At 48.2% G+C, this 20,607-nt stretch overlaps 1 protein-coding gene and 1 long non-coding RNA gene across 4 annotated transcripts in view; one reads left to right on the plus strand and one right to left on the minus strand.

The window, feature by feature from the left end:
- On the minus strand, window positions 1-15,489 carry LOC114515305 (major allergen Equ c 1-like). 3 transcript variants are annotated; one of them, XM_028534669.2, is made up of 7 exons: window positions 15,330-15,489; window positions 14,836-14,972; window positions 13,991-14,064; window positions 13,196-13,306; window positions 12,767-12,868; window positions 12,545-12,590; window positions 11,347-11,600 (listed from the first exon to the last, which is right to left on the minus strand). In XM_028534669.2, the coding sequence occupies exons 1-6, from the start codon at window positions 15,423-15,425 to the stop codon at window positions 12,571-12,573; spliced, it is 540 nt and encodes a 179-aa protein (XP_028390470.1). In that variant the 5' UTR covers window positions 15,426-15,489; the 3' UTR covers window positions 11,347-11,600; window positions 12,545-12,570. The 3 variants fall into 3 exon arrangements, with proteins under 3 accessions (XP_035877968.1, XP_028390470.1, XP_035877969.1); XM_036022075.1 differs by lacking the exons at window positions 11,347-11,600; window positions 12,545-12,590 and adding an exon at window positions 1-80; XM_036022076.1 differs by lacking the exon at window positions 12,545-12,590.
- LOC118499780 overlaps window positions 9,217-20,607 on the plus strand; it is a 20,909-nt gene continuing 9,518 nt past the window's right edge. The window contains exons 1-2 of the long non-coding RNA XR_004902313.1: window positions 9,217-9,231; window positions 14,043-14,463. This is a non-coding gene — a long non-coding RNA (uncharacterized LOC118499780). The remainder of the gene's footprint in view (window positions 9,232-14,042; window positions 14,464-20,607) is intronic.

The following is a 20,607-nucleotide window of genomic DNA, read 5'->3' on the forward strand; positions in this document are numbered from 1 at the left end:
GTTAGGGCTAAGACTTCATGAATGTGTCGCAGGTGATGCCGCGCACTGCATACTGCCGCACACAGGGAAGGAGACGCGATCTCAGGCGGTCCCGCTAAGAGTGGGTGCTTAATTTAGTCAGCTTGTTAAGATGGTGACACAAGGTGTCGCTATTGTATGTTTTTGATTGTGCAATATAAAGTGATCCGTGCAGCTGCTTGAAAATATTTCACTGACAAATAGTCTGGTTTAGGGCTCTGAGAACCCCCATATTTTAATGGGTTTTGGGCTGTCTTTGTCACCTTGATGTAATTCATCTGTAAGTGAATCAAACATATAGTAACTAAAAGGCACAGCATCGCGTTAGACACCTGACTTGCAGGTGGTGACGTGACGTTGGTCTGGTTAATCCCTTGCAGCCGCCGCTCCCGTTGGGCTTCCTCGGCAACCTTTCATTTCTTAAGATCGTGGTAGTGTGTTACAAACCAAAGCTGGCAAAGTGTCCGTGCGTGTGACTTTCTTAATGGAATGAGGCATGTCATGATGGAAAACACCATAAATCAGGCAATGGTTTTAGTGAGAGGGAAGTGATTAAAATAGCAGGAAATTAAAATTTAAAAAAACCGACTGAAAAGGCTTAATAGCCCTGTTACCTCCAGTGACTTAAAGGAGATGGGAAAAGAAAACCCTCAAATCCTTTCTACCAGTTCCCAGAGCCTTATGAAGTGTTTCAACTTGAAGTAAAAAAAGAAAAAAAGACCACCTGCTTGTTCACTGATGTTTGTCATGGGTGGTGCAGGGGAAAGGCCCTCGGAGACCGCCAGCAGCTGGTGAGACTGTTTCCTTACAGTGTCACAGCAGAGCCGGTTGTTACACTTGGAATCGCTGCCAGTGTGACAGGTAAGGACCACTGCCTCTCAGGATCATTTTAATTTGCGTTTCTCTCCTGCGTGAGGTAGAGCACCTCTTCCTATTTAAGGGCCATTTGCATTTATTCTTCTGTGATCTGTTTATATTTTTTCTTTCCCTATCATGTCATTGATTTTCTTCTCAAATTTTCAAAGCCCTTTATAATATTAGTGACACTAACACTCCGTGGTATGTAACTAAGATTTTTTTCTCAGTTGGTCAGTGACCCCTTGATTTTTGTTTATACTGTATCTTTTGCCATGCAAAAGTTTTCTGGCTTTTGTGTAGTCAATTTTATCAATACTTTTTATGGGTATATTTCAATAATAATTAGGAAAGTTCCTCTCACTGCCAGAATGTAAAAGAATTCACTTGGATTTCCCTCTGGTGCTTCTCTGTTTTCCTTTACAGATAGCTCTCTGAGCTGTTCACAGTTTATCCTAGCATTACCTTTTTCCCTTGGGCCTAATTTCTTATGAAAACCCTACTTATCTTTAAAGTCTGTCTGCTCCACACTGCCTGGACATGCTGCCTTGCTTTATGTGAAATTTCCGTGTGCACTTGGTTATGTCTCTGGATTTTCTGCTTTTTATATTCTCATTTTGGGGCGGGTCCACCCGGACTCCAAGACAACAAGTGATATTCAGGAGCACAGCTCTCCTGCCGCAGGGGCACCTCAGCGCTGCAGCGGCGGCTGGGCTGCTGGAAAGCAAGCAGGCGGGCCTTGCTTAGATGCAGAGCCACTCGCCCCCTTGTCGCGCCCAGGCCCCTCCCTTCCCCTCTGCCTGCACACCAACCGCTTTAAGGAAAAGCCGAGTATGCCAGGAACCTTAGGCAGGGGCAGGACAAGGAGCCTGTCAGATATAGGCGCCCAAGTCACCACCCTACTTGGTCCTTGTGCAGAAAAGGTGCCTGCGTGGGGCTCAAGGTTGTAGCGAGAGAGAGAGAAACTGACGTGATCTTGTAGATGACGTCCTTTGGGCTGACTTCATACACTGCTTTTGTTGCATCTACACCTGACAGGATAGCGGGAATATGCTTGCATTTCCCCCTCCCAGGAAGGACTAGCCCCATCAGGGGAGAGCTGCGTACAGAGAAAGGTCAGTGAGACGAGCCCCACTGCCATCTGCCACCGGTAGGTGGGTCAGGAGTCAGCGTGACAGCCTCCCCCTCCGATGTCCAAAGTTTTCACTGTATAGATGTCTTGTTGGCGGCCACGTCTGAAAGCCTCGGTCTCCATCGCCCTGACTACGGTGCCCACACACCTCTGCCAGCAGCGTGGCCGATGAACGGAAAACACTCAGGGGGGGCCGGATGCCAGATGGAGTCTCTTAGGTCTACATGGGCGGACTCAGGACAGTCGATCTCTCTGGCAGTCAAGGAAAACACTGTCTTTGCCCCACCCCCTGCCCCCCAACAGGAGCCTCAACACCTTGGGCCCTGGAGACAGGAGGAGTCTCTGGCAGATTTTCGCCAGTTGGAGCTTCTGGGGAAGGGAGACAAGCTGCCTGGGGGCGCCTGCAGGGTTTTGGACCTGTGGCTCCTCTCACGTGATTCCAGGCAGGCTCCTGCTGGAAAGCATCTCTTACCTTGCTGAGCTCCTCTTGGAATGGAGTGCTTGACCCATGAAGGGCTGTGACTTTATTTTCAAAGTCCTGTTATGGACTTCAAGACCAGCATGATATATTCAAGCACACTGCTGTCCTGGCCCCAGGGGCATTTCGGCTTTAGTGGGAAAAGTAGCTGTAATTCCTCCAAGAAAATTTTCTCCCTCCCACCCACATCCCTACCCCACCCCCCAAAAAACCCTGGAGCAAAGCCACTGGCCCCATGGTGCCCTCCACCGGGCCTTCCTGGGCCTGGCACGACGAGGGGTTGGGTAAGAAGAGGCCGGGCAGCGTCTATTGGGCTGGTTGTAACAGCCTCAGAGTCAGCCCTGCTGGAAGCAGATGTGGGTGCCCCACTCGGTGGGCAGAGCTCAGACTCGAGGGCTGTTGCCAATGGCCTAACTGCTTGTTCTTCCACTTGGAAGAGTGTAGACCTGCCAGGTCAAAGGTGGCACTGCAAGCCACTTGAGACGAACCGAGCTTGCTGATTGGACTGTCTGGGCCATTCAGTTAGATGCCCGTGGCACTGGCTGGTTCCGAGACTGGCCGGAATCAAGCTGCTGACTGAACCAAATGTCTCCGATGTTCAGCTACAGGTTCAGGCCACACTTGTGACGCCTGCCAAAAGTCAACCCTTCCATTTCATGGTGAGGGCGGCCACCTCACGAGGGTGCTTCCCCTCCCCCTCCCTAGCAGATCCACTCTGTCACCTCTCGGACCCCCGTCCGAGGCTGTCAGGGCTGCCTCCCCGCTGATACTTCTTCAGGTGCCTGATTGGCTTATGCTGATGGCACCGAAAGAGGGGACTCCCACCTAATTCTTCAGTTTCATAAAAATGCCCTGTCTCCCACCTGTTTTTTTCTGGATGAAAGGTCTGGGTGTGAGTGGGGATGATTGGATAAAAGGTCAAGTTCTCCTGAAACGGGACATGAGGTTTTGTGGAGGTGAAGAAAGCGCAACGAAGCAGGACCTGGGCGTCAGGGGAGAGGGACGTTAGCAACCTCTCCGTCCTCCAGAACTGTGCTGGAGCCTTCCGACAGAAGGAAAACCCAGAGCACGTTTCTCCCAAATGGCTTGCAAAAAGTTTACCCAGCTGTCGACTCAGCCGTCCTCCGCCAGAAGGCTCTGACCCACTCTGTGAGGCACAGGGCTGTGGCCCAGCTGGTGCTGGGGACTGCGTGGGCTGGCTGGCCTCAGGCAGACCCTCCAAGTGGACAGAGCTGGGCACTCGAAGGCTTACCAGCAGCCCAGAGGCTGTGTCAGAATCACCAGCAACCTGTGCTTTCTGACTGATGTCAACCCCACTTTGGGGGCCCCCAGAATTGTAAGCTTTTTTTCAGGACATTCTCCTCTGGGACTGTGGTGCTTATAGTTTAGCTTTCTCCTAAAGCACAGTGGCTCGCACCTTAAGAGGTGGTCATAAGAGACCTAGAAGTGCTTAAGGAAACACCACCTTGGTCTTGGGTGGTTATGGGATGAAAGAATCACCCTTGACTTCCCCCTTGTGGGTCAAGGTAGGGCTGTGCCATTGCTATTGTATCCTGCTCCACCCAGATTAAAGCTTCGAGTTAGTACAGAAACTTAGGAGAAATCCCCTTGGCTTTCCAAGGTAGGTACTTATGATTTGTAGGATTTGTTCAGCAGGAGCTCTGGGGGGCATATCCAAGGTCAATATTGCAGGTTGGTCCGACTCTGCTTCTTAGAGTACACACTGCGTAGATCTGGTCTCAGCTCCTGTTGGCGGTGATGGTCAGAGTGGCCGAATGAAGGGCAAGTTCACAGGGAAGATTTCTAGAAGCCAAGACCAAATAGACATGACGGGGTGGGCATTGTCTGGTGGGGGGCCCTGTTCCGTACCATTTCTGCCCGCCTTGTGGCACGTTATGTCCTGGACTGTGTCTCCACAGATGTGTGCTTGGCAGACAACCTGGGAGCACAGAGAGGATGCCCCCGTCTGGAGCAGAGAGCAAGTCTGATTCTTGACCAGGACAGCAGAGGTGCTGGCTCAGCTCTGCCACTCGGACGTCCCACGGGCCTTTCAGCCTGCACCTGTCTACGTCTGAGCTCCTGATCTTCGCTTCTAAGCCTATAACTCCTACAGTGTTCCTTTCGACTAATGTCAACTCCACCTTTCCTCTTGCTTGGGTCAGAAACCCGAGATGTCATTCTTTCCCCTCTTCTCATGCTACATACTCCATGCATCATGAAAACATGTCGGCTGTCTAGAAACTCACCACTTCTCGCTGCCTCTCCCCCTCCCGCCCTGGTACCAGGCTGGACCATCTGGGCTTGCTGCAGAGGGGTGCTCAAGTGCCTTTCTGACCCATCCTCGCAGAGATTCCCTTTGCCTCGCTCCCTCCTGGGCTGGCACCTCTCCTGAGTGCAGCCCTGGGGATCTGAGCTCTTCTTGCCTTTCCTTCCCCTGGTTCGCTGACTCAGCCCTCACGGAGCCCCCTGCCAGCTCCCCAGTGTGTGCCCATCCTCTCCTGCTGTTGCTTCCTCTTTCATTCTTTTCATCTTTGATGGATTCTGTGGACACCTCCCTCTTTTTATCCCCCAAACCTTTCCATTCATTTGAGTGGTGTTTCAGGAGGGGGTGCAGTAATCATATGCCTAACACACCAAGTTTCCTTGGAGGCCTAGCAGTGATTTCTTAAATAGAATCAGCCTTACAGACCACGTAGGTCATTGTGCTATTTCCTTAACATATTCTCCAGATACCTTAAAGATAGATATACTCATAAGCTATGCCTTTAAGAACTAAGGACATTGCTAGAACCTTAAGCCTAAAACCAATGTGAAATAGTTCTGGAGAGTGGTCTGAGGAGGTTGGAGTATTTTGAAGATGGAGGTAATGTTTCTAATGCAGTGAATGTGTAAGAATCACCTGGGTATAGAACCCTACCAGTCAGTTTGTGCTTTGTTCTGTTGGCGTGTGTCCTGCCCAAGAACAGTGTGTGCTCTGTGCCTTTATTCTCCAAATTTTAACTCGTATTATTTTCTGGTGTTCAATACGACTTCCTACTGTACGTGGTACACTGGAGTCTCACACACACACACACACACACACACACACACACAAATAGGATTTTTCCTCCCCTTCGGAAGTTCACTATAATGTAGTTCTGTGTGTGAATGGGAAATGTATCTTTTTCTTTAAAGGTTTTTTAAAAGATTTTTATTTATTTATTTATTTATAGAGAGGGAAGGGAGGAAGATAGAGAGAGAGAGAGAGAGAGAGAGAAACATCAATGTGTGGTTGCTGGGGGTCATGACCTGCAACCCAGGCATGTACCCTGACTGGGAATTGAACCTGAGACACTTTGGTTCACTGCCCGCGCTCAGTCCACTGAGCTATGCCAGCCAGGGGAAATGTATCTTTTTAATACAGTTCCTTGTATCTCATCTTAGATTCTCCAAGTTATACGAGGCAAGCGCAATAAAGAGAGAAACCGATTTTGGCTGAGAACAGGGCGATAACACTAGGATTCACGACGGCTGAACTGCTAATTTAACAAGAAGGGGGGAAATGTGGTCAGATCGGTCCGCCGAGGGTGCAGAGAAAGCTCAGTGGAACGGGAGCTGGCTCGTTCCTCCTCTTTCCAAACGGTCTGTTGGCCGCTCAGCGCGGATTAACAAGCGCAGCTGAACGTCTTTGCCGTGACTGACTAACAGGTAAAGAGATTAAAGAGAAATAAAAACAAAACAAGAGAGGAAGTGAAAGAAGGTTGATCTTGTTAAAGCATTGAGAGGACAGCCGGGAACTTAATTACTTGAAGGTTGAACAGGAAAATAAGGAAACAGGAAATAAGAGTAGGAAAACTTGACCTGCATTTAGCCTAAGCCATTCTCTGGAACTCCTCTTAACCCCCCCACCAAAGTGCAGTCCTCCCCCCACCGCCCCAAGTACAGAGCACTCTTTGGGGCGACTCCAGGCAGCCCCTCTCCGCACTCCAGTTCTGGAGACTCCACGTTACAGATAAGTCGTGAGACCAACGCATCCCATCCTTACAGGGATGTGTTTCAACTTTGGTTGCACTTTTAAATCACCTGAGGATTTTAAAAAATCCTGGATCCCACGACTTGGGCACTTTCCACTCCCATGTTGCTGGTCAAAAAAGTCCCCAGGCTTTCCTGTGCAGGTCAGGGAAGCCCACTGATGAAGCCAATGCCCATGGTGAGCCTGTGTCAATGGAGCTAAGCACCATTTCACAGGTGTTTGCTGTTGCTGCAATAAAATCAACTCCTTGGCTTGGTTGTACTTACCTTCAGGGTAGTGGGTCTAGGTTGGAAAGAAATAAATGTGAGAGGCCAAAGAAGGTGGGGAAAGAGCACCGCCTAATGCTTGGGGTTCAGTGGAGTCCTCTGTGTGAGGCTGACAGGGGAACTCAAGAGTTAAAGGTTTTAGCTGACTTAAGGCTTAAGTGATTAATGCTTAACTGATTCTTGCAGGTGGAAAGCTGTTGTTCCAGGAACTGGAATGCAGGACCTATGTGACTCCAGGAGGTCCACAAGCAATTCCACCTCCTGGCCCCAGGGGGTCCGCCAGCGTAGGAGGCAGTATCTGAGTTGCTGACAAACAGATGAAGAAGCACTAGGAAAACGGCAGCCACACTGCAACTCTTACCTGACTCACCTTTTCTCCAAGCCCCTTACCTGCCCTTTCTTCTCCTTATAACGAGGTTGGCCTGAGATGAGATGTTAAGACAGATTTTGAGGGTACAGAGCCTGCCGTCTTCTCAGGTTGCTGGCCTCTGAATAAAGCGCCCATGAAGATTCAATCCTTCTCTCTAGTTATTGGTTCTCGTAGTAAAGGCGGCACAAACTCTGGCATTTCTGGTTTCAAGGTGACACACCCCTGTGTCGTGCGGGTGCAGGACATGCACATACCTGGGTCTGAGTATTTCACACAGAGTCCAGAGACAGCAGTGTCATGGGGGTTGGAGGAACACTGTGTGCATAACAACGCAGGTGTAACAGACCCGTGGGAAACCAAGAGTGGCTGTGGGGAGCCAGGCAGCTGGGCTGTCTCTGTCAGTGCTGCTGACCAGGTCTTCTCCTGGGGCAGCGCTCTCCTCAGCTGGCTGGCATACCCGGCCTCTGTCTTTCTTTACCAAGGGGTCAGCCAGCAACTGTCTATTTTTCTAGGAGCCAATCAGAGCCTTCGTAAAGGGTTTTCGAGCAGCAGAACAGTGTTTCTGGAAAGCTCAGGAAAGTTGATGGGCCTGCTTCCAGGGGCGGACAGTTTCAACACAACTGTGTCCTGGGACCAGAGGCTGAGCTGGCAGAGTGTCCAAAGCTGGGAAGGGAGATGTGGAATCTCCCTTGTCAATGTTGAAATGTCAGATGACCTCGGGGTGTCCTGGGTTGATATTTACACTGGAAGTTTATTTGACATTTACCTATGTTTCCTCCATTCAGCTTGAAGTCATTCCAGGGGAGCTGTAAGCAGACAATTTAAAAACATCTCCTTAATCCCACAGTTAGAAAATTTAATGCCCATTTTATGGGAGGTGCTCTGAGGGGCTCAGTGAGAGAATCGCGTGTATGTGGGGGACAGTGCAGCACAAATCACCAGAGCAAAAAGCAGCCAGGGCAAGGGCCATGGTACAGGGAAGGGGCCAGCAAACACTATCTCTAAAGAAATGGTTGGGAAATATTTTATGTCTTGCAGGACAAGAGGCAAAATCAAAGTTATTACATAGGTATTAACAAAATAATAGAGAAAATATATGTCCACATTTTTCAATGAAATTCAAAACTGAATATTCAGTACAATATTTTGGAAATATGGATCTATTAGTAAGAGGGATGGTATCTTCTTTTTGAAACTTGCTTTACTGGAGATGAAAATACTGTTCTTGATATTGCACCAGCAGCAAATGCCTTGGCTTACAGGCAATACAAAAATAGGCAGTGGGCTAGATTTGGCTGATGATCCACAGTTCTATACCAACTGGTGTAGAAAACATGGTTTCAATATCTAAAAACCCTTGGAGGTTCTGGCTAAAATTACAAGGAGAGGAGAAAAAAAAGAGAGAGGAGCATAAATATTGCAAGAGATACTTTGACACTGTTTACAATAATATGACTATATACCTATAAAACCAACAGAATCCACAAAGTACTGGAACTCATTTCATTACAATTATAAAAATTCATTGAGGTTGCTAGACATATCAACTTACAAAAACCACTAGCATTTCTCTATACCAGAAAAAAATAATGATATCAATTTCTGGTTAAAAAAAAAACAAATGGCCTTTTCATGAGGATGGTGCCCAAAGCAAGGAAGGAAGGCCCTGACACTCCCAAATCGAAAGCAAAGTCTGTAAAGGCAAAGAGAGCAGTGCTGAAAGTCATCTACGACATGCAAAAAAAAAAAAAAAAAACCAGGCCAGTGTGTCAAACACCTTTTGATGGCCAAAGACACTGTGGCTCTGGTGGCGGCCTCAGTATCCACCCCATGGAAATGCAGGCTTGACCACTCTGGCATTATCGTGTCCCCTTGTCCACCGAGGGAGCCATGAAGAAGACAGAAGACAATGGCACACTTGTGTTCACTGTGGGTGTCAAGGCCAACAAGCACCAGGCCAAACAGGCTGTGAGGAAGCTCTACAAGACTGACATGGCCAAGGCCGACACCCTGCTCAGGCCTGATGGGGAGAAGAAGGCATGTGTTCACCTGCACCTGCCTTCCCCATGTGATCATTTGGAAGTTGCCAACAAAATTGAAGTCCTCTGAACTGAGTCCATCTGGCTAATTCTAAAATTAAATATTCTACACTGTGAAACAAACAAACTGGTGACAGTACACAGCAATTAACAACCAAGAATACACTAGAAAACTACCAAGGAGAAAATTTTAAAACTCTGAGAAAGCACATAGAAGGTGATCTGAGTACCCTGACAGACACAGGGCTCATTGGTTTTGGTCCAGCGACCATGGGTCAGATGTCTGACCTCCAGAACTACAGGACAATAAACTGGCTGTTTTGGCCTCTAAGTTCCTGGTGACTTGTTCCAGCTCAATCAGGAAACTAATGCAGGACTCGTGTCTCTGGTCCAGCTGGAGGCCGAGACCAGAGCTTCCTCACTGCATTTCTGATGCACAGGCAGAGTGAGCTCTCGGACGCAACTGAGCATGTGTGACCTAGTGAGTAATCCCATTCACACTGTCCTGACTTTGGGATTTCTCCTGTGATGCTCTTTGCAACAGGTTTGTTTCTCTTTCCTTAACCAACTCAGTGTATTTCCAACCCTAAGAATGTGTTCATGGACAGGAAGGTGATAGGAAAAAAAAAACTAAAAAAAAAAAGACGTATCATTTAAATGTCATGGCGGAAAAGGCCCAATGGGACTTGACTGTGATCTTGGCCCTCCAGTCCCTGAGCAAAGTGCACCAAGAAGCAGTAGCATTGCTCCCATTGAAGGCTGATTTTGCCATAGCTTTCATTGGATTCCTGTTTTTATTTGATATCCTAGAAAACCAAAATACAGGTTTGAAAATAAGTATCTTTCTCCATATTTGTCTTTAGATGAAATAATCACAGATCTGGGTTGACAGGAACAAGACAGTGGAATAGGAGGTGCCAGCCCTCATGGCTCCAGGGGAACACCTATTTTAAGAAGCATTTGTGGGTGACAATACCTTACCATTTGTGGGAGTCCAGGATACAACTGAGAGGCCCCGCCAACCATGTGAGGCAAAAACAATCCAAGGCATTGATGCACAGAAGAAGGTAAGAAGGACAGACTCCTCTCATCAGAGACACCCCTTCCAAGGCAGCACAGCACTGGCATCTCTGGGAGCCTGTTAGAAAGCAGAGTCTCAGGTGCCACCAAGACCTGCTAACTCAGAGCTGGCAGTTCATCACGGTCCCAGGTGATTTGTGTGCACGTTCTGAGAAGCACTGCATGATCGCACACACAGGAATCCATAAATGATGTTTCTGGTTGTTCTCTGTGTTATTTACCATTTATGTGAATAGTGTCCTGCTGCATGTATCTGTTCTTCAACAAGCAGTTTCTGAGATCACACCATGCTAACATGGACCTACTGCATTCTTGTTAACTTGTTGAGGAAAATTCGCATTTATGTTGCTGATAATTAAATCTGTAATAAAATCAACCATCACTGGTGTGGACATAGCACAATCTACTATAAATGGCCCTCAGACTGGGGACGTGGGGGTCATGCTTCCCAATGGAAATCAATCATCTTTTATGGCTGTAAGACTAAGTGTTACATACCCAGGAGAAAACAATGTTTTCCAAGTCCTGTGTCTTTGATATAACTGAGAACACTCAAGGTAGCCTGGCCTGGCAAGAGCACTGTTTTAAGAACAGGACATCAGCACAGAATGGGAAGGGTTTTTCACCCCAACTTGAATTGAACTTTGTGTTCTTATTATACCTAGGGACACTAGCATCTCACATAAGACATGCACAACAGATACCAGTGGTGGTGGGGGATGTTTTCCAACCTCCACTCCCTCCCAACGTGGGGATGTAGAGAAGCCACATGAGGAGGCCGGACCTGGACACCTGACTCTCCTGGCCACCCTCAGAGCATCTATCTGCCAGTGACGCCCTGGGAAGGAGAATTGCAGGATGGGGCAAAATGTGGGCAGCTCCTAGTTTGCTTTATTGGGTCACTAAGAAACAGGCCAATCAAAGGGCAGGCAGCACTCACAGGATGCAGAATAACTGCAGAGGTGGGAGAATCCTGAAACCCAAGGAGATTCTGAGAAGCCAGAGGACCATTATGGGCACAGGGCCAAGGAGCCCCTCATGGGCCTGGTGTCAGCTCTCAGTCTCTCATGTACACACAGACAGTCACACAACTAACTGCAAGATATGTGATTTATTGACCAGGTAGAAGAAAGTGTTGTTCATGGTAGAGTTCTCCCAGGTATGGCATAGGAGGTTGGAAATTTGCAGAAAACCTTTGGTTCTTGGTGAGCTGATGAGTCCTTCTAGACATGTAGACAAGATGCTGAAGATTCAGAGATAATGCCTTCCTGGAGGACAGTGCTGGAAATCAGGTCACAGAACTTGTCACAGGATGACATGGGGACCGTGGAAGGAAGCACTCACTGGGCACTAAATAAGCACATGAGAGAGCACCCAGAAACTCATTAGCATTTCCTGGGTTGAACTGAGGACAGACAGAGTTTCCACTACAGAGAAACGTGGTGAAGATGCAGCCGACAGCCTGCTCTCTAACCTAGGCTACTTGCCAGAACAGGGGGAAGGGGGGCATTGGGACAATGATTTTTCTTTTTCTGTGACTGTTCCCATCTTACCCCTCCCTAAACTGAGTCTGTAAAAAAGAGAGGACTCAGTGGAGGACCCAGGCTGGTTTCTGCCATCCTCAGTATTAAAGTTGTTGCACAAGTTTTGATAAGTCAAGAAAGAATGGCAGCAACCATAGTTACCATTAAGTGCTGCCTTTATGCAAACCATACTTGCTAAGACTTTCCCAAATGTTACCTGAATAAAGCCCCACAATACACCTGAGGAAGGAAACACGGGAGGAAATGCAGGGCCTATTTTCCAGGGATAGGATAAGGGGAAGGTAAGAGAGCTCATTTCCAGAGCAGAAGATAAGGATGTGCAGAGATCAAAGGAAGATGGTATTCCCGGAAATGGAAGGGTGAGACCAAGGGTGAGGCCTTGCAAGATGGACAAATCCCAGAGGTGTATTGAATTTGGCACCTGCACCCTGGTACTCTTGCCCTATTTCACACTTGAAGTGTTAATGATTTTAGGAGATTATCAGCTCCTGAGGTCCGCTCAGCAGCAGGAAATCCACACAGTGACCCTGTGAGGGGCACATCGTTGTTTGTTCCTTTCAATCCTGAGACCATTTGCTCTCAAGCTCATGTAGTGGTAACTCCTGAACCAGAATTCCCAACTCCAAATTCAAGCTCACCCCACAAGCTTCCTCACCAAATGTGTGTGTTGTAACATTTGAGCATCAAGCCCTGCTGGTTTTGGAGGGCAGAGACCTCTGGGCTGGCCCCACCCCCTCAGACAGCACCCACCTGGAGGCCTGGGCTCTGTGGCTCCATCAGTCCTGGGAACAGGGGTCTGCAGAGGCAGAACAGAGCACAGTCAACCAGCACCCCCTTATTTCCCAGAGAGAAACCGAATGAGTTTCTAGGGTAGGACAGAGGGGCCCCATTGGAGGTGTTACCTTCTCTTGCTTTTCTCCAATCAGTAACACAGGGAGTTAGGAAGAGGAAACCAGAGAGAGCTAAACTTACCAGCATTGGTCAAGTCCTGCACGTTTTCCTCTGGAATTCCATGGTTTTTGCAAAGTTCCTCAAACCTTTTCTTGATTTGAGGACTGACATCTGGTTTGCGGGCTGTGGGAAGAGTGACAGTAATGGCTGTGACTTTGTATTGGTCATGGAGGCCCTTGGGACAGGGGGACAGATGATGGGGATGGATGGCACTGACTGGTGCTTAGGCAGAAGTGAGGGAGGGGCTGTTGCTTGTCTTGATTTTGACTTTTTTAGGATGTCCTTCTGCACTGTGAGAGATATCATCACCTTCCCATCACCACCTAGACTGGGGGTACCCACTGTCAGCACCTTTCTTTGAGGCGGGGGAGAAATGGCCCAGCAGAAGATTGGGGGAAACTTTTATCTGCAGCCCATTCCAAGGTGAATATTAGCATAAAAATACTCTACCATAGAGCTCCATTCCTTGGGTTATTTCCTCATTATGGTAGTTCAAGAAATAAAAAATAACATAGTCATTGTAGTCTGCTTCAACTACGTGAAACTCATTGTATCCATCATCTGTGGAGGAAACAGAACACAGGTCAGAACTTCTTAGGGTCCATGGTAAACAAGTGAAACTCTTTACCTATTTTCTTTCACAAAACAAATTCAAGTGCAAACCGTGAAGAGGTAAAGGTGATATCTAAGCATTCCACCTGCCCCATGGGCGTCATCTGGTGACTTCTAAGGGTGGAAATAGAAACACGTGGTACCTGGATTCCTAGTGGTAGGAAATTCTGCCACAGCTGCAACTGACCTTCTATTATCTGCCCTGAAGGTCACCAACCTCACTCGGCCATGTCTGCTGACTGTGTGTCTCTGTCCTGTCTAGGAGCCCCGCTGGTATTACATACCGGTACCCTATCTGGGCAAGGTTTTGTGGCAAAGGTCACCAGAAGCCATCACAGTGGGTGTGGAATCAGAAGCTCTCCAGCAATTTAAATTTTTCTGGGCCAGTTTTCTTTTGTTGCCGGTGGCACACATGACCAACTGCCATCTTATTCTCATGGTCTATGTGCCAGGCCCTGAGATTTACAAACAAGGTTCCCCAAATATTAGAGAACATTGGCTATTATGTGGCTCATGTGTAGAACCTAAAGAGCATGAGTCAGAAAGGGATCTCAATGCTAAAGACATTGGGAATTAGTAAACTTCTTGCAGCTGGAAGTAGAATTTACAAAGATTTTTTAAATGTATACTTACAGGAAAGACTATATACACCTTCCTCTTCTGTTTCATCACCAACGAAAATCAGTTCAGCACACTCTCCGTTGATCCTGTGAAACAGAATGAGCTGAGTGGTGCCCATGAGATACTGAGGGGCTGGCTCCCTCCCACTCCACCTGTAACCTGAGTGTCCCATTTCGTGAAGTATTGAAAAACCTTTGGTAAAACTTTGAAAGAGCTTTTATTTTCCTGTTTCACTTTATTTGCTACTTTAAGAATCAGCCAACTACTGACATCACTGTTCCTCCACTTCCCACTCTCACTGCTGCTGCGGCCACCTGTCTAGGTACTCGGCTGAGGGCTCAGCTGTGCCAGCGTCTCAGATAAATGCTGTACAAGCATTGCCTCACTCAGCTGTCACACACAAAAGGAAAAATCCCACAGGAATGAGTTATGATCATCTTCTTTACCCAAGGGATAATTGGGGTGGAAAGAGTGAAAATTTCTAGGTCCCACAACTAGTAAGAGATGGTTTCATGAGCCAGGCTCTCCATCCCCATCCTACCCTCTTACCTAAACTACTGTGTTGCCCTCCTTAGGACTCAGATCCCCACTGCCCCTCCCTCCTGTACTGTCATTTAAACCCATTCCTGTCAGCAGTTCTTACCCCTGAATCTAGAGAATCTTCAGGTTGATCAGGTTGAGGATCAGTATGTGATAAGGGACTCTGATTTGGACACAGGCCCACAATATAAGTGCTCACAGGAATGTGCATGTTTGTGTCTTTGTGTGTGTGTGTGTGTGTGTGTGTGTGTGTGTGTATGTGTAAAGCTCGAAGACCATATTTAGTTTCTTTCCCCAAGTAAAAATGCCATACGTACTTTTTATGATATTTCAGTAACAGAGAAGAGTTATCCAAGGCCTGGATGGATTCCACAAACATTCTCATGCTACCTTGTTCTTCTACCTTTTCCTTCACACCCGAGGCCAAGAGAATGGTATACCACTCTCCGGAAATCTGCAATAAATCAGTAAAATGTTTGGGGGAGAGAAAAGAAGAGACAGGACCCTGCATGAACCCTGTCTCCTTGAACTCCATCTTCTGGCCCAGGCCTCAGAGTGGTGATGTGAAGCTGGCATTAGAACTCAGGTCCATGGACACCCCACAAACAGCTCTTTCCACTGTCCCTGCAGTGAGAATGGAGGTCCCCAAGGGTTGTCATCTTTCCACATGCTACAACTGCTCTTGGTCCAAGGTCAGAAACCATCCCCTTTGTCTACCATCAAAACCTCTCACCCTCTGGGAGGGTCACCTGGCTTCACAATCCCCCAAAATGCCCCAAAGTCTGAACTCCCTACACTTCCCCGACTCTACCTTTGACATGTCGAAGTTGCTTGTCACAACGTCATGGTTCTCTCCATGGTGGGCACAGACCAGGGTCAGCCCCAGACACAGCAGCAGCAGCTTCATCTCGGGAGGGACAACAGTGACTCAGTGAGGGTCACTGGAATGTGTCTTTCCCTGACGGTGGTTCTGCGATCCAGTGCCTCTGCCTTTATATTCCTTCTGAGCCCAGTTTTCTGTCCCCAGGGCCCCACCAACCCCTCCCACTCCCTGATGCTCTGTATTCATTGATGAGAGGCTAAGACTCTTCCTGGGCATCTCATCAGTTCCAGATCTACTTAGTGATCTGATTACACAAAACACACATTCAAAAGAAAAAAAGAGATAGTGGATGCCATAAAAGGATGCCATTTGGAACCAGATTTAACCGTGAAGTCAAAAAGCCAAGTATGTGTAGCAAGAATGGAGTATTACTGGGAAATGGGGTGTGTGCACTACCCAGGTTCCACCACTCACGTGCTGGGAGGCAGTGGGTGAGTCACTCCATCGTAACCAGGCTCAGAAACAAACAAACTGTGTGTACCAAAGATGACAGTTCATAAATGACCTGTCAGAATCATTCTAATAGGGCCAATAAGAATAGGGCTGGGGAAAATAATGTATGGAAAGTACAGTGTCTGGTATTGAGCACATTCTAACTCCTTTTCCTGGGTGTCTGATTCAACCACAATGAAGGAACAAACGTTTAGTCACTACATGCACCTCGCCATATGCCGTAGGTCTCTGGCAGAAGTGGAGAGATGGAAGACGTCCTCCATACACACACTTCGTTCCACAAGCTGATGTGGAACCCAGCTGGGTGGGACCAAGTCTGGACCACTGCGGGTCAGGAAAGGGGGTGCTGCCTGGGAGGGGGCATCACATAGAAAGTGCTTACAAACACAGGCTTTGGATTCACACAGACCTGGGCTTCCTTCCTATCTCTGTCCCTTGTATGCCATGAGGACAAATTGAACCTTTCAGAGCCTTGGTGTCCCCTTATGGGGTCAATCCTACCTGTCTGTAGATGGCTGTAGGGACTCAATGGGACAGTGTGTGTAGAAACCTCAGACTAATGTCTGGCACTGCTGGGCTGGTGGGGTCAGAGAATTATTCCTGGAAAGGTGGGTCTTGTGGACAGGCCGGGGGCTTGAACTATAGACAGAGTGTGCAGATGTGGAGAGCAGGTGGGGAGGGGTTCCAGGTGAGAAGTGTTGTGATAAGGCTCCAGTGCCCACAGCTGAGGCTTCTGAAAACCTATGGGTCACTAATGCCTTGTGCTACTGGTCCCTTTCTGCACCCCCAAATCAGAAAGAGCCCTTGTCACAGGAAAAGCTAGACACAGGGCGGTGAACCCAGAGATTGTGGCATCCCATCTGTGGCCTGCTTTCAAAAGTCCTCCCAGCCCCTTGTGTGATCCTGCCTAGTTCTCACTCAATGGATGCTCAGTCACTGGTATTTTGAGGTCTGTATAACCTTAGACACCGTGGAAAGGCTGGCAGTGATCCTGCCTCTGAGCCAATGGAACTGAGCATGACAAATAGTGGCAAAGGCTGTGCACTGCATTGTGTCTTGTGGATTGTCTCCAAGAACAGATGACAGCCTATTAGCAACCAGATCTGCAAGATGAACTGGGCTATGATGCTGAGGAGGGAGGGCCTTATGCTGCTGTTGCCCACATCATCTCTGTCCCATTCCCCCTCCCCGGCACCCTCACTCTGGCTCTCTATCTCCATGGCACCACCCTATTGCAACTTTCTGCTTATGAGCACTCCTATTATGTGCCTGAAGAGAAAAATGAAAAATGGGCCGGTGGCATAAGGACAATTGGATCCCAGTCCATCCCTGGGCAGGGTGGGAAGGAGGGTAGGATGGACAGTGTCAGCCAGAGGCCAAGGATGTGTGCACTGAGCAGGCTTCTTCAGCACCCCACAGCAGACTCCACGGTGTGATTACCTCCCTCCCTCTCTGGCCACTTGTCCTAGCTGACCCTGGGCCCCACTTAGAACCCCACTCTGGGCTGAAGCCTGAAGAGCATGTGACCAGGGTGTGGGTGGGGGAGGCTGAAGCAGGCAGAAACAGACTCCCAGCATCCCTCTCCTCCCCCCACACACCCAGCACTGCCACATGTTTTTGTCCTCAACTTCTCTCCTACGTGGGTGAGTGCAGCTGAGCTTCTGCTTGTAGATTTATGCTGGGAGAAGACCCCTCCCACCCACCCAATCCTTTCTATGCAGAAAGGATTGGGTGCAGCACACTCCCCATCCCTCATGCCCTTCTCTGTATTGTCTCCCTGTCCAGTCAGGACCCTCCGTGCAGGTGAAGCAATATCTCAGGGTTTTTTGTGTGTGTGTATACACACACACACACACACACACAGAATGAGAAAGAAAGGCACGTGTCATTGCGTGTTCTCCCACCCAGTTTTCATTCTTAATGCCCAATATTCATTGAATATTTGTATCACTCAATGTAAGGTTTTTGGCAGTTTTGGGGGGGAAAAAGTATGTTTGAATTCAACAAAAGCAATGCAACATTTTCAAACATCTGTGTGGAAAACTTGAGTATATTCTAAACATGATGGCGGGACTTCAGAATCATCAGCCAAAGAGCTGGTGTCTCCGACATTCTAAGAAAACCATCACAGGCTTCTGGAACACAAAGCAACCAGGGTGGTGATGGGTGACAAAGAAGCAATGTGTGAAGCTTTCTGTGGAAATCATGACAGTTTACTGTTTTCATGCAGGCACTTAACGTGTTCTCTTTGGATTCTAGGAAACTGTCGGGAAGTTTGGGATTTCTAGAACACATTATAATTTTTTGTACTTAAACTATCAAGTGTTGGGGAGGAAATGGAGACTCTGGAAGTCTCCCTCACTGCTGATGGAAATGTAAAATGGTACCATCACTCCAGAAAAGTTGCTCAGCTTCTTACAAGACTTAAATATAGACCTACAACATGACCCAGCCATTCCACTCATACCTATAACCCAAGAGAAATGTAAACATATACCCATGCAGAGACTTGTACGTGATGTTCAAAGGCACTCTATTTGTAATAGGCGAAAACTAGGACCAAGAAAATGTCCATCAACAGAAATGGGTAAATAATTGCTGGTATGCCCATCCACGGGAACAGGATCCAACAATAAGGAAAGAACGGGCTTTTGATAAACACAACATGAAAGCATCTCAGAATAATTATGCTGCATTTCTATAATGTCTGGAAAATGCAAACTCTAAACACAGAAAGTGGATTGGTGGTTGCCTGGGGTGTTGGGTGGCACAGTGGGAGGGAGGCAGAAATCACAAAGGCCCACAGGAAACTACAGAGAATGATGGGTAAACTCACTATCCTGACTGTGGTGATGGTTTCATGGGTATCTCCCTGTACAAACTTATCCAACTTTATACCTTACTTTTCTTAAAGACTTCTTTGTTTGTTTGTTTGTGTGTGTGTTTGATTGATTGATTATTATTAGGGAGAGGGGAAGGGACTGGGAATTGAACCAGAAACCTTTAGAGCCATGGACCATCCCCCAACCCACTGAGCCACAGTGGTCAGGGTGAGTGGTATACTTTAAATATGTGCAGTTGAATGTCGATTGTACCTCAGCAAAGCTACTATTAACAACAGGAAATAACTTTGCTCTTAGCCTTTGCATGTGGAACCTCTAATTTTTATGAACGTGATTTTTCATTTCTGACATTAGTCAGGGAAATGCCTCTCTTTGGGAGACAGACTAATGATTTCCCAGCTCTGCACTGACACAGGCCCCACAGAGGGGGTTGGGGTAGACCCTGGGCCATTATGGGAGGTGCTGCTTCCTAAGCCCCTAAAGGCAGTGACGTCGACTGGGTCTAAGTGAGGACTCCAAAAGCATCCCCACACATCCAGCTGGATCCTAGATGACCACGAGACCCTGGTTCAGATTCTAGACTTACCCAGATGGTCCCTGAGTTGTCATACCCAAAACCTTGTGGTTCCCAGACACCTTTGTGGCATTACCTCTAACAAACCACCCACTACCTGCAAGTCCTGCCAACACAGGGCCCCTACAGGCCCTAACTCTAACCTTTGCAACCCCGGCGAATGTCCGGAGACACCTGTGTGCTAAAAGCATCCCCTTGGGGAAGCCTGCAGGAGCCTCATACTTCCCCATTTCCCCATTACTGCCTTGGGCTCCCTTTACTTTCATGCTTTGTGCCTACCTCACCTCTTATGCCAGCAGAGAGTTTGGGGAAGCCAGCACAAGTCCCTGGCTTTCTGAAAGAGGCCTCCCAATGTGGCCCATGATCCCTTAGTGCCACCTCACTCTCAGCCTCACACCTGGCTCCTTCTTACAGCACCGGGAAGAAGGCACTTGCCATGCACATGCTCAGCCACCAAGAGACCACAGCCCTCCCACAGATGTTCTCAGAGCATGAATTCAGTCTCCAGGTAATACCCACCCCAGGTACCCGTCCAAATACATTGGAGATACATGTGAGCCCAGGGCATTGGAGAGGTTGTGAAGGGCCTTAAGCCATTCCCTGGAGTCTCTCTGAGTACCTGGGCCAATCTGTGATCATCCACCTGCAACCACCCATATCCACAGCACTGTTTGGGGCAGCTGCAGACACCCCATTGCCATGGCTGCAGTTTTTTGATTCTCCTTTAGAGAGTAGTGAAACCATCCCATCCCGTCCTTACAGGGATGTGTCTCAACTTTGGCTGCACTTTTGAACCACCTGAGAGCTTTAAAAAATCTTGGTGCACATGACATGGACACCTTCCACTCCCATGTCACTAGTCAAACAAGTCCCCAGGCTTTCCTGTGCAGGTCAGGGAAACCCAATGATGAAGCCAATGCCCGTGGTGAGCCTGCGTCAGTGGAGCTAAGCACCATTTCACAGGTGTTTGCTGTTGATGCAATAAAATCAACTCCTTGGCTTGGTTGTACTTACCTTCAGGGCAGTGGGACTAGGTGGGAAAGAAATAAATGTGAGAGGCCAAAGAAGGTGGGGAAAGATCACTACCTAACATCTGGGCTTCAGAGGAGTCCTATGTGTGAAGTGACGGACTGGGACCAGAATGTCATGAGGGTGTGGGACATGCAGATACCTGCGTCTGAGTGTTTCACACAGAGTCCAGAAATGGCAGTGCTCACGGGGGTCGGAGGAACACTGTGTGTATTACAAGGCAGGTGTAACAGACAGGTTGGAAACCAAAGGCAGCTGTGGAGAGCTGGGGAGCTGGGCCGTCACTGTCAGAGCTGCTGACCAGGTC

Source organism: Phyllostomus discolor, chromosome 3 (assembly GCF_004126475.2).
Source record: "Phyllostomus discolor isolate MPI-MPIP mPhyDis1 chromosome 3, mPhyDis1.pri.v3, whole genome shotgun sequence".
NCBI lineage: Eukaryota > Metazoa > Chordata > Mammalia > Chiroptera > Phyllostomidae > Phyllostomus > Phyllostomus discolor.